The 13,656-nt window shown below is 44.7% G+C and overlaps 1 protein-coding gene across 1 annotated transcript in view; it reads right to left on the reverse strand.

The window, feature by feature from the left end:
- Positions 1 to 13,656, reverse strand: part of diaph3 (diaphanous-related formin 3) — a 371,639-nt gene that overhangs the window by 106,314 nt on the left and 251,669 nt on the right. The window contains exon 24 of the mRNA XM_072660640.1: positions 12,595 to 12,758. Within this exon, the coding sequence (XP_072516741.1) occupies positions 12,595 to 12,758 (164 nt within the window). The remainder of the gene's footprint in view (positions 1 to 12,594; positions 12,759 to 13,656) is intronic.

Below are 13,656 nucleotides of genomic sequence, written 5' to 3' on the forward strand. Positions count from 1 at the left end.
GTGTTGTGTTGTCTGTCCGCACTTGTTTGTTTGTGTTGCACTTGTGTCTTGTATGCACTGTCTATGTTGCACCATGGTCCTGGAGGAACGTTGTTTTGTTTCACTGTGTACTCTGTATGTAGTTGAAATGACAATAAACCCACTTGACTTGACTTGAGAAGAGGCGACAATGCAAGTGAAGGCCATCATTAGGGCTATTAGATACCCATCAGAGAGATGGCAAAAACATCAGGAATTACTATAACAACTATTTTTTCTTATAAAGACAACAGAGGACAACAAAAGTAGATGAATGCAGAATTCCTTCATTGGTGTAAAAATATCAACTAATCAAGTCAAGAGCACTCTTGAGCATGCAAGAGTATTATTGTCTTTAATCAAGAGACGCCTTCATGAATTTAAATACAAATGATATTTAAATACACTGATAACGTTTGAGCAGAAAGGTCAGGTTAAACTGACAGAAAAAAAAAGCATACCAGATCATCTGTCAAACATGGCGGAGGCACAGTTATGGCATGGGCATGTATGGCTGTCAATAGAACTCACTAGTCACTGTTGTTTATTGAAGATGTGACTGCTGATAGAGGTGGCAGGGTGAATTCTGAAGTGTATAGAGCTATACTTTCTGCTCAGATTCAATCAACTGCTGAAAAACCGATTGAATGGCAAAGCCCAATGTGATATGTGGTGTGCTGAGTATGTTTTTCACATACTTAAAGATAGAAACACCCACAAACATACAGCAACTTAAGGTGGATTCAGTGAAGGTCTGGCAAAACAATTTAAGGGTAGAAACTTGTCATTTGGTAATATCCATGGGTTCCAGGCTTCGGAATATCCGAGTATTAAAGACATTCATTATTTTTCAAACTATGCCAGTTTGTCCAATTATTTTGGAGCCTGTGAAAATGGAGAGACTGTATAAAATAATGTCATACTCCTAAATGGGCAATGCATTTCTTAGGGTTAATGCAATGAATTAAAGCCATTTTGGTGCCATTCTAAAAACTGTCACTGGCAAGTACTTATGGAAATGACTGCTTTTAATTACAGAATTCAGCAACTAGCCATTGGCTTTTATTATAAGTGTTCAAGTCAACAGACCTTCTGCTCTTTTCTAAGCATAGGGAAAAGCAGCTCAATGATTTTCTCTGGACTGTTGCAACTGACCATACACAACACATAGAGATTAGACTGAAAAGAGGTTGGAAGGTTCCTTTAACTGGGCACACTGCTCCCACAAAAACTCCAATAATTCCACTCGTACCCTCCTTTCCTTCTATGCCACACATGTCTTATCGACAACTCTATTATCCCCCCCAAAAAAGTCCAATACCAATCACTCAACTTCCTCTAATAGCTGACTGTGGTACTGAAAGTCTCCTGCGTCAACCTACACGTTTCTATATTTGATACACGGCTTAAAGATCTAAAAGATCCAGACTTCCACACCCGTGCCTTTTATTAAGCAGGATATATGGGTATTGACATTGTGCGCGGACGTGGTATAACTTATACGATAACGTTAATGGCGCTTATTCCCCACAGCTTGTGCGGGGTTATGGCCGCAGTCTTCCGCTATTGCAGTAAATCCATAGGCAGCCCCGCGGATGCCAGGACAGACGCCTCTAAATCACCTTAAAGCAGCTGTCCTGCCCTCAGCACTCGTCTGTTGCTTTGAGCCCTTTCATTAGAATTAGGAGACAGGGGTGGGAGCACTGGAGTGTGAACACATAGTCAAAGCACGGACATCAATAAACACTACAAGTATGAGGGAAAGGACGAGAAAACAAAAGGTAACAACGGTTAAAAGGGTCAGGCTTAAGGACAAGAGAGCTTTTAATAGAGGACCGCTCAGTCCAAGTTAAAATAAATATCCAACTCATACCATGTGGTATCCAACTCACTCGGTTTCACAGCTCCTTGTTGACTCGGAACACACTCTGTGGTAACTTGGGTTACGCTCCAGTCATATTTATGGAAGCTCCCCTCACCAGTTCAATTTAAACCATGCAAAACATGTTGGTGGTTGGTGTGGTGCAACAGATAGCACCACTACCAGTGAGCTAGCACACCTTGTGGAAGACTGGGGTTCAATTCCCGGTCTGACTATGCTGTGCTACACCAATAAGTATCCCTGGGCAAGACACTAAATTTGCCCACCTCCGTAATACGAGTAACCTTATAAGTTCCTCTGGATAAGTGTGTCAGCTAAATACCATTAATGTAAATGTAATGTTAGATTGGGACAGGGATCTGGAAATATGTAATATATGATATTGTATGCACTGTTAAATGTTGGAACAGTAAATTATACACTATGAGCACACCTACATTTTGTACATGAGGTCACATGTACACATGAGGTCAGTTTATCCTGCTTTTTGTTGTTGTTCTAGATTTTAGAGCATTGATGTGAGTATCTGATTGCATTCAGTTTGCACATGCCCCATGCACAATAGCTGTACACCAAGTGTTATGCAGCAAATGCAGCAAACTTAACCACAGATAAAAATCTGCCATTGCATCTCAGTCCCAACATCTGAAAATGTGCCTCACTAATAATATGTGTATGTCATCCTTAAACACTGATCTACATAAATATAGAAGCATATAAGCAAAAATAGCCATTATAAAGTGTTGGCTGGGACTGACTCAGTAAAGTACTTGAGTAGAGTCGTTCTTCTCACAAACGATAGGGGGGGAAAAAACACTCATATCAGAGAGATATCATTACATTCATCTAAATCCATGAAATCCATCAGCCGCTTTAATGCCCACTCCACAGAACATGGTGTTACTGAGGTCTTGATCCAGGCTCTCAGCAGGGTGGTAGACTGGAGATGGCACAATTGCGCCTTTGCTGTTTCATCAGTTTAGAAGCACTTCACACATGGCTCCCATGTAGAAGGCTCTGGGCAGCCAGGCCATGAAAGGGAAGTCAATGGCGCAGCACTCGTGGAGACTGTTGCACATGGCTCCAGCATCAATAAAGCAGGGCGAGTGAGGAAGAAGCATCACGGGACAGCATTTAAGAACCAGTTAGAAGCTAGAATAGCTCACATCTGAGGCAGTGTTTTAGGCCATTATGGCCAGGCTGGCCTCTGCAGAGCCACAGTAATTTCCTTTCATTCAAATTGGGATAATGTTTTGTGTGTGCTTAGTCTCAGATATAATAATCTACTCAGCAGGAACGTTCACTGCTTCAGTATTGAGCGAACGGGACTCTGAAGTGCCCTAGCATTTCCACCCCAGGATGCCCACTTGAGGCCTTACAAAGCCTGGCCTGGTTGCTGCTGGCGATGAGAGCGTTTATGGGCCGCAGAAGTGTTCACATGCATATGGGTGTGCCAGTGGCCTACAACAGCCTTCCCCTTGACTCCTGGACTGATCCATTCCAGGCAAACACACTGCTTAGCCTGTCAGAACACATACCAGCCATCTGTGCTTAACATCACTTAGGAACTTCCAATGTTCCAATGACAATTAAGTTTGCACACTGGGGTAAGGGCATGGTGATAACAGACCTCACAGGTTCACTTTTAATAGGTTGACTAAATAGGTTTACCTTCTAAGTTGGGGGTGTTTGCAATGGTTCAATAGTATGGGAGAAGAAAGGGTTAATATTCCATGACATGGGCCCTTTAAATGCAAGCCATTTCTTACAACAGGGACGACATGCATGTCAACACATACTCACACAGAAGGGCCACTGTGACAAGAGAAAAAGATACACAGATTTGTTCGCTTGAGCGCGCGTTAAGCAGTCTTGCTGCTGGGTGCTGGTCAGCAACTGTGTGTCTGAGTGTGCGTGCGGAGATGACTGATGAGGGCAGGAGAGTGAATCCCACACACACAGCTGAGACTGGGGAAAGTCCTTTGACTGTACTATCCATCTCCACCTGAATGGCCACTAAGCATCAATGAGCAAAACACCCACACGCAATTATTGCAGAGCTTACTCTGCGGTTTCCTTCAGAGTGGTCATATGATATACAGTGGGGTCCATAAGTATTTGGACAGTCACACAATTTGCGACTTTGCCCTAATACAACACCTCAAATGATGGATTTAGAATAAAGCGTTAAAGATTTATAACTGATAAGGTGATTAATGTTAGGTGTGGTCTGTATCAGTGGGGCAGTGGTGGCTCAGCAGTTAGAGCGCCGGGCTGTCGATAACAAGGTTGTGGGTTCGATTCCCGGGCTCGGCAAGCTGCCACTGTTGGGCCCTTGAGCAAGGCCCTTTACCCTCTCTGCTCCCCGGGCGCTGGAGTTGCTGCCCCCCACTCTGGGTGTGTGTGTACTCACTGGCCCTAGTTCACTAGTGTGTGTGTGTTTACTACCACAGATGGGTTAAATGCGGAGGACACATTTCGCTATGCAGTGACAAATATGTGCACCTTTACCTTTTACCTTTACCTTATCCTTGTTAGTTCATGAGATATTAGGGTCTGGAGTTCATTTGAAGTGTTAAACTGTTTGCATTTTGCACCTGTTCATGGGAACTCATGCGGTCCACAAAAGTATCCTTAAGGTCTGCATTCAAAAGATGCCTTCATGAACGCAAATACTGAGGATTGATATGGAGCTCGACCCCTCTTTGCAGCTATAAAAGCTTCCACTATTCTGGGAGGGCTTTCTACAAAAGTGTGTCTGTGGTAAGTTTTGCTCATTCATCCAAGAAAAAAATTTGGTTTATGGACCTTGCTCTGTGCAATGGTGTACAGTCATGCTGGAAGTAAAAAGGGCATTCCCCAAACCGTTTCCACAAAGTTGGAAGCATCCAGTTGTCCAAAATGTCTTGCTGTAAGATTTCTCTTCACTGGAACAAAGAGACCTAGGCCAACCCCTGAAATACAATCCCATAGCGTTATCCCTCCTCCACCAAACTTTACATTTGGCACAATGCAGTCAGGCAGGTAAAGAGTTAGTCAAACCCCTGGTTCCTAAATGCTTTCACTTTTTGATAATACCACTTACAACTGATCATGAAATCTCTAGGAGGGAGAACATGTAATGAACTGACCTGTTGCAACAGTGACATCCTATTACAGTACCATGCTGGAATTCAGTGTGCTCTTTAGAACAACCCATTCTTTTACTAATGTTTGTAAAGGCAGACTGCATGGCTAGAGCTTGATTTTATATACCTGAATTCAATGATTAAGAGGTATGACCCAATACTTTGCCCATTTGGTGTATATGCACACACAAACTACTTCCAGATGGTCTTCTACAGGTAACATTATTCATATCACGCACATGGACGGTAGCTGAGGCAAATGGGAACCCTTTGTATGATCAACTTCACCTTCAAAAACCCCATTCTGTACAGAGAGCGAGCGAGAGAGAGAAAGTGAGAGAAGGGGGGAGGAGGGGGGGCACAGAGCTGCTCAATGTTGTTATGGGTGATTGATGCCCAACAAACTGGGTTCTGAGAGCTGGCCCTCTCAAAAGACTTTACTTAATATGGATCATTAGGGCTGTACATTTACGTCTAATCACCATATGTTAATCTAATAGACTTAGCCAGACTGTTCCTTCTACCCTTTAAAACACAGCGCCGCGTTATATAACCCGCCCCTCCTCTGCCCCTTTATATCTGCCCAAACAAACAGGAGCCAAGCCCATGGCTTCTCACTGGAATAGCCAGGCAGAAAAGGCATTAAGGTAGAGACCAAGAGACAGGGGCAGGGGACGCAGCACGTTAAATTAGGACAACATTCGACTCTTTCTTTCTCATTAAAGCAGTGGGTCTTCATTCTTCCAGCCGCCGCTTGAACTTAATTATGGCGAGTGCGCCAGGACCAAGGGCCTGGCGGTTTCCCCACTGCTCCTTTCAAACGCTGTCTGACGGGATGAGCTGCACTAGCAGACAGTGCAGATAGAGTGAGTGAAACTAATTTCACAAACTGTAATTGCTTTGGCTTCGGGCAGAAGAGGGCTGCTTTTGTTTACATTAAAGCACACCACAAATGTCAAATAAGCGCATTCACCAACTTTCACCCTGAATATTAGAAATCATCCGAGTGAATATGGCTCTTGTACTGACCGTTCAAAGCTTTCTTTGCAACTTTCATTCGCTGGTCCACAACATAAAGCCATAATAGCCAACAAAAGCCACAGTCAAAAAGTTGAGCGGCCCTTTGAAAACAATCACCCGGACAAATGCAACGTTGATTTCCAAAGGGCAAATCCAATTCACACATTCGCTCAGAATGCCATACAACCTGTGGGGTGGACGCTAAACAAACGATGTCAATGATAAGAGATAAAATCTGTGTAACGGTACAGAGCGAGCGAGAGACACTCAATAGGAGGTGGTCAACTGCTGCCCAGCAGGTCTCTAAAGACAATACCCAGTCAATAGGCTCAGTCGATGCCATTAGTCTGAGGGAGAGGGGGCCAAAAGATGGCTCTTTAGCCTTAGTTAATGACTATTAGAGAGGAGAGGGAAAGCAAAGGCGTTTGAACTAAAAGCGGCCTTCGTGTTCAGTCGACAGAAATGTCAAGAAAAGGGGACGTTAATGTCAGACGACTGCAGCGAGTTAGCGTAAGAGCAGAGAGGTTTAGTGGAAGAATGGGAAAAATCATTAAAATTATGGACATTAGCACAGCAGCTCATTGCAAAGGGTTCTTAAGCAAAAGATCTCTTTACAAGCACATGGCAACCCAATATTTAGAAAAAAGGAACACCTCTCTCTATTGGACACCCAGAGGAAAGTAGTAAATACCATCTCGTCTTTTTACAAATCATTTGTAGATTATTCAAGTGTCAAGCGAATCCCCCTTCCCATCACCAGCTTACTAATAGTATCACATGAGGCTAACAACCTGAGAGAGTAGGACAACTTGGGCTTTCTCCAAGACAAGTTAAGATAGTTGGCTTCACATCACTGGACTACTCAATGTGCTTGGAGGAGAATGCTAACTGCCGCTTCTGTTTTGTCAGTATAGATGCTCGCCCGAGACACAGATGACTATGGAATTGCCAAGGATCAAACGATTAGCAATGACTGCCTCTTTAACCACTGATTAGATAAATCATAAAGAAATGGCCTTCATTGGTGACGCAGTAAGAATGGAAACTGGTTTAGTAAGCTACTTATGACCCAAGTGAACTGTGGGCTATGGTAATACTGCTAGGAGGACACTGGTGATTTGTTGACCGGTTTGTAAACAGACACAGCCTGCTAGTTAAGGTGCTAGTTGACGCATTTCTCTTTTTGATCATATGGAATTCATACTGGAATTCAACCTCCATCATCATGCCACATGCATGCTTTTCTACATCCCCCCCCTGGCTTGCACGTTTACAATTACCCACATGAATTCATGTCAGCTCCATGCTTCTGCTGCAGTTTGCCTTCCAATGAGTTAGTACGCAGAGGGCAGATAGGGGGCATCCACTTATTCACTCTCTCACACACATACGGGCCTGGCCTGTGCCATGGCACGCTACTCTACACACTCTCGAGTTTAGAGCTCAAGCACTGCAGGGCTGGAGTGAGGGCACGTCAGGCCTAAGCATGTCTCGAGCTGCTGGTGTCGGAGCCAGCAGCGACCTGCAGCTGATGGGACCTGATAGAGTCATGCACTACATTTAATGGTCATTAGAGAGACTGGGGCCAAAGGCTCGAAGCGACCCGGTGCCAATCGGCCTCTATAGCTCTCTTTCTTTTTCAGGAGTTTGTAAATGGCCAGGAGTGTGTATATGTTCAGCAGTGTGGTTCAACGTTGACTGGATGGAACTTCTAGCTTTAGGTCAAAAGGTCAACAGCAGTAATGATAGCGGGCAGCTGCATGGTGCAGGAACTCCCACTGACGGGATTCTGAGATGCCAAGGCCAAAGGCCCTGCGGGGAAGGGCAGGGGTGGTGGGGAAGGACAGGGAGAGAGAGAGAGAGAGAGAGAGAGAGAGAAAGAGAAAGAAAGGGATAGTGTGAGTGCCATATGTAAGAGTGGGAATCATTGTCATGTGTGAATGCACTCTGACCTACGGTCAACATTCGCACTTCAACAAAGGACAGTGTCCATCCCTCTGCCTCTCTCTGGGTGAATCAGTCTTGGCTGCAGCCGTTGAAAGGCCATCCTAGCAGATGGTGGTGTACTGAATAGGCACTCATAGCTCTGAGAGGACTTGATCTTTGGCTTCCTAATTCACTGACCAGTTCTGCTCAACAATCCACTCCTTTTTTTTTTATTTCTTCCCTCGGCAGTGATTGAATACATGCAAGATTTAATTCTCAGCATTTCCTGAGCTTATAGGAAGGTGTGAAACTAAATTATTACTATTACGGGCCCTCAAAGTCCTATTTTATTCATTCTGTGGATATGCAGCTCTTCACACTTTCTTAATTAATACAAATATGGCATATTTTCATCCCCCTTTCTTCAACGCTGCGGACAATGTGCTACATTGAGCAGAACTGATAAAGCAGAACATGAGCGAGGGATCAAGATATGAGCGGCAGCGTATGCGCATATGTGTGTGTGTGTGTGTGTGTCTGCATGCGTGCGTCCACCCCTACCCTTTGCTAATCAGGTAATGAGAATAATCAGAGCTTGAGGTGTAACATGGCCTGCAGCAGAGGAGAGGAGCACCTTCATCTGACGTTTATTTCACCTCTCTATTTCGGGCTCTCTCTCTCTCTCTCTCTCTCTCTCTTTCCTCTTTCTCTCCCCCCCCCACCCCCTTCGTATGCAGGCTAATTATAAGGAGGCTGGGTGAAGTGGGTCGTAGCGTAAAGGTGCTCTCCCTCTGTTCCACTCTTCTCCTCTCCACTTCTTCTTACAGGAATTCAATTATTGGTAAGAGCTTCACTGGCATGGAAAACTGCATTATATCAGGATGTAGATTCAGTTTTTTCTTACAGGTAATTCTGTTCAGTCTTCTCCAACGTAGCTGCTTCCATTAGTCTGTCCTCAGTGTTGTCAGTAGGGGTGTTCTCGTACAATCACTAAATCGATTGTAAATACTGAGTTCACAAATTGATGAGCACTACCAGTGCTCCAGACACTAGGAGGGTAAGAACTTAACACATGTCTCAGACACATGCAAAGCCAGCCTACGAATGGCCACCGAACAGCCTTTTCGCCGGGGAAGCTCCACCGCACCACCTAACAGACACCTGTGCTGGCCAACATCGCCTACATCGACTACAAATTGTAGTCAATCTGTTTCTCTGCATCCTGTGTTAGTGTCCTTTCACCCTGTTCTTTAATTACCAGGACCCCACAGGACCACCACAGAGCAGGTATTATCTGTGTGGTGGGTCATTCTCAGCACTGTAGTGATACTGACATGAGTGTGGTGTTAGTGTGCTGCTGAAGTTTTTAAACACTGTGACCAGTCACTGTCCACTCTATTAAAACACTCCTACCCAGTTGGTCCACCTTGTAGATGTTGAGTTAGAGACAGAAGCTCCTCTGTTGCTGCACAGTTTCTGTTGGTCTTCCTCTGTTCCTTCATCAGTAGTCACAGGGCGCTGCCCACAGGACACTGAGGTGTTTGAAAACACTACAGCACACTAACACCACCACCATGTCAGCATCATTGGAGTGCTAGAAATGACCCACCACCCAGATAATACCTGCTCTGTTGTGGTCATGTGGGGTCCGGACCATTGAAGAACAGGGTGAAAGGAGGCCAACACACATAGTCTGGAATGACAGAACTAAAGTGCTCTTATACAGTATATGGAGCTGATATAATAGGCCTAGTTCATTCCAAACCAGCGGTGCTCATAATATTCTGATGCCTGTGTAAATCAGCACCATTATAAAGAAATTCCTCTACTAATGCATGATTTATCATTAAACCACTCTGAATGACTTTGCTTGCATATCACTGGATTATCAGTGGAATTCCCAATTAAATTGGTAAATGCAGGCGATATCTCCCATCTTTTTGTTGAATATTATACACTTTTTGCATCGTGATGTATTATGGCACAATTTACTTACTTACTTACACCCCTAATTGGCTCCTTTTTATTAAAGGTCTCACATCTCCAACTCTATAACCTCCTTTTCTTTAACTAGAATGATGGAGTGATAAGGGTAAAAGCAAAGGAAAGGGGTGTGTGTGTGTGTGTCTGCATATGCGCATACTTCTCGGAATTGGAGCAGGGATGGCCAAAAACAATATGCATCCAAACACGGCCGTCCTGTCAATGTCACTCAGGAGACAAAAAGGCTCGAACTAGAGAAGATTGAGAGAATAAAATGATGTGTGTGTGTGTGTCACTGAGAGGATGACTGAGCATGTGTGTGTGTGCGTGCGTGCAGGAATGTGTGAGTGTACAGGGGAATCTATGTGTGTGTGTGAGTGTGTGTGCGCGCGCGCAGAGTGTGTGTGCGCGCGCGCAGAGTATGGAGTATGTGCCTGACTGTTGGTCCCCCGCCTCTCCTCAGCATTGATTTAAACAAGCTGCTACTGAGGGGTGGAAGCTCACTGGCCTGAAAAAAGGGTTGTGAGAGTGTGTGTGTGTATGTTTGGCCAGACCCACAGGGGGCGAACCCAATTTGATGACCTTCTAAATAGCCTCCTCCCAAATGACAGGCTCAAACTGCTGAAACTAAGCCAAAGAGACAAGCTGCTCTCCGAGAGTGCAATCTGCAGCACAGAGTCGCCTTTATGATTTACCATTTATCAAATGTAACTAATAATGAGGCGCCGTCGACGGCCTGATCACTGTTATACAAAAGCTCCAGTGATTGCAATCAATTGGAGAAAATGTCACCGTCAACCCTGTCCGCAGTGCACCACTCCTCCAAAAGTGAACCCATGTGTGCGCGTCGGGACTCTCTTTAGTTCAGTTCAGGCCCCCATTTGCTCGACGTTGCCACAAATGGCCAGCAGAAGAGCGACAGACTTGTTTCACTGGGGACCATTTTCAGAGGTGCACCGCAGGAGTGCATTATCATGCATCTGACGGAGGGCCTGTCGTCGGTCTGTTCCCCAAATTTCTGCGTTTCCATCATGAAATCATTTAAAATAATAAAAGCAATGAGATTCGTCTCATCATCGCCGCAGCCAAGTGGAAAATAACTTTGCATTTCAAATGGCATTTCATAAAGCAGACAGCCTGCGCCTCTTTCGTCAGATTACTACGCTGTAACAGGCAGAATTGGAATGAGAGAAGTGTGCAAGAGCGCACGTGCTGGCACACACACACACACACACACACACACACACACACACACACACAGAAATACACAGAAGGACACACTCGAAAGAGAGACACTCACACACACACACACACCATCTTGGTCATGGCGAAAGAAAGACAAAAGGCGGGGGAGCGTAAAATCCATTTTGGTGGTTTATGTGTCGAACCGTCAGTCTAGCGCTGAAGAGGGCTGTCGTGCTGCTAATTAGCAGCATTATCTCTGCCCCCCAGTCCAGCGCTGGGCTGGGCATGCGCGGCTCAAAACGCACTCGAGCCAACATCAGGCCAGAGGGAGAATGAGGGGAAACTTGTTGGCGTCTATCTGAAGCTTCTGCAAAAGGGATGCATGATGGTTGCTTTTGACATATTTATGACTCCAATGTGGCAAACTATTAAATCCAACTATCAATTCATCATCTTCGCTGCCTTTTTCAACTGTATTCTGGGTAATAAAGGTGCTGAAAGAGGGTGGACTCTGGAGTTTGCAGTTGTCTTAATTGTAGTTAGCTTTTATTTGACTCTGGTACACCATAAAGGTCCAAACGATTGTGGACAGCCCTTCTAATGAATGCATTGAACTAATTAAAGTTGCACCCATTGCTGACACAAATGTGCAAATGCACACACACAGCGTGGCAAGTCCCTGTACAGAAGTATATCCTAAAGAACAGAACAAGAACTTCTGGGATGGGTTGGGGAATTGGGGATGAGGTGGGGTGGTGGTGATCATCCAACATCGTGACCTCACTAATGCTCTCGTGGCATTAGTGAATCAAATCAGTTTTGGCTGATACTCAGCATTTAGAGACTTGTCAAAAGGGGGTGGTGTCAAAAGAACTTGATTGGGACATCCTCACTTAACATCTAATTTTACTTCTGTTTATAAAAGACACTGGATAAATAAAAGCCATATTAATTTCAGTGTTATTTTTCTGCTGTTCCCACATTTACACATTTGCTGATTGGCAATGATGAGTGCACCATAGTATCTTTGGTGTCTCTGGCCCAAATATGATGGAAAGCAATGTATGTGGCTGAGTTCTGGGGCAAGTTCATTTCACTACTAGGAGGCAAAACACTAAAGCAGCAAAGTCCAGCCTCATGCCTACATTCAGACATCCTTGAGATAGCTTCTAACCGAGCAAAACCTAATCAGATGACTTACGTGTGATTTTTTCAATCTTGGAAGGGAGACTGGTAAGAAGGGTTGGCAACACTGCCGTTACTCTACTAGCTTGCAGGTTTCTTGTGAGCAAGTTTTGTGAGTGGGTTTTTTGTGCTGGAAGAAGTTTGTGCTGGAAGAGCAAGAACACAAAAAAAAAACAGCCCAGAAGTCTCACGGGACCATGGAAAAGAACAGCAAGGCTGCACAACACCACAGCACACAAACAAAAACCACAAAGCTACATCCCATACCGCAAACATTGCTCTGAAGTTGCTGAGGTCCGTGAAGAGTTCCTCCACTGAGGTCTTCTTAGGGTCGACAGCGAAGAACTCCACCATGTTCTGGTACAGTGTGCCCATGTTGCTGTGCATGATGACCAGCTTCTGGTACTGCTCCCTCGCCTGCATGGAGAAGCTGTGAGGCTCTGCAGTTAAGGATTTAAACGTACATTGGTGTATGTGTAGGCGTGTGTGTATGTATATATGTGTGTGTGTGTGTGTGTGCGTGCGTACATGTTTAACGATAATGCTTCAAATAAAATACTGCTGCTGCAGAAACGCTCCAGTGATGGAATGTCAGCGCGTAGAATAAATTAGTCTTTATGAATTGCAGGAGTGATGGTAATTATTTGAGATGAAATATCTGAGGGATTCATCATTGTAATGTGATGTACTCGCTACTCGCACCTCCTCGGTTAAAATGCCATCAGTTCCACCAGTTCTTCAATGTTAGCAATTTGGACCCTTAGGAAGACGGCCTGATCGTACGGAAATTCCCTGCAAGTGAAAACAGCGTTAATAATTCTTGTTTTCATGCAGATGCAGAGCGCGTTAGCAAAGTTTCGAATCCAATTAAAACTCCACACCGTGAAAGTGAACGTGTGCGCATGTGTGCGTGTCTATATTTGACTTAGGAAAGCCATCAGTAAAAGCCATATCTCATACCGGCTGCGTGCCCACATAAGGACACGGGAGCCATGTTCGTGTTTCTCTGCTCAACACAAACATAATTAAGGACGTTACAAATGAAACAGCCGGAGTTCGAAACTCACCAGAAAGTGTGTTTATCATCCAAGACAACTTTATGCGGACATGAATTACAGCAGCAGCAGCGGCGGCGGCGGCGGCGGCGGCAAAGCTTCACTTAACACATTGCTAACATGCTGTATTCATTTATGGCAATGTTCCTTTTAGTTCGCTACATTTCACAGCTCCACGGCCACTTGGAGCACTTATTAAGCACTATTAGACAAGTTTGAAAGGCAATTGACCTCGTGCAGAGATACACATGCACATTATATATACACACACACA

This window comes from Salminus brasiliensis, chromosome 17 (genome assembly GCF_030463535.1).
Source record: "Salminus brasiliensis chromosome 17, fSalBra1.hap2, whole genome shotgun sequence".
Taxonomy (NCBI): Eukaryota; Metazoa; Chordata; class Actinopteri; order Characiformes; family Bryconidae; genus Salminus; species Salminus brasiliensis.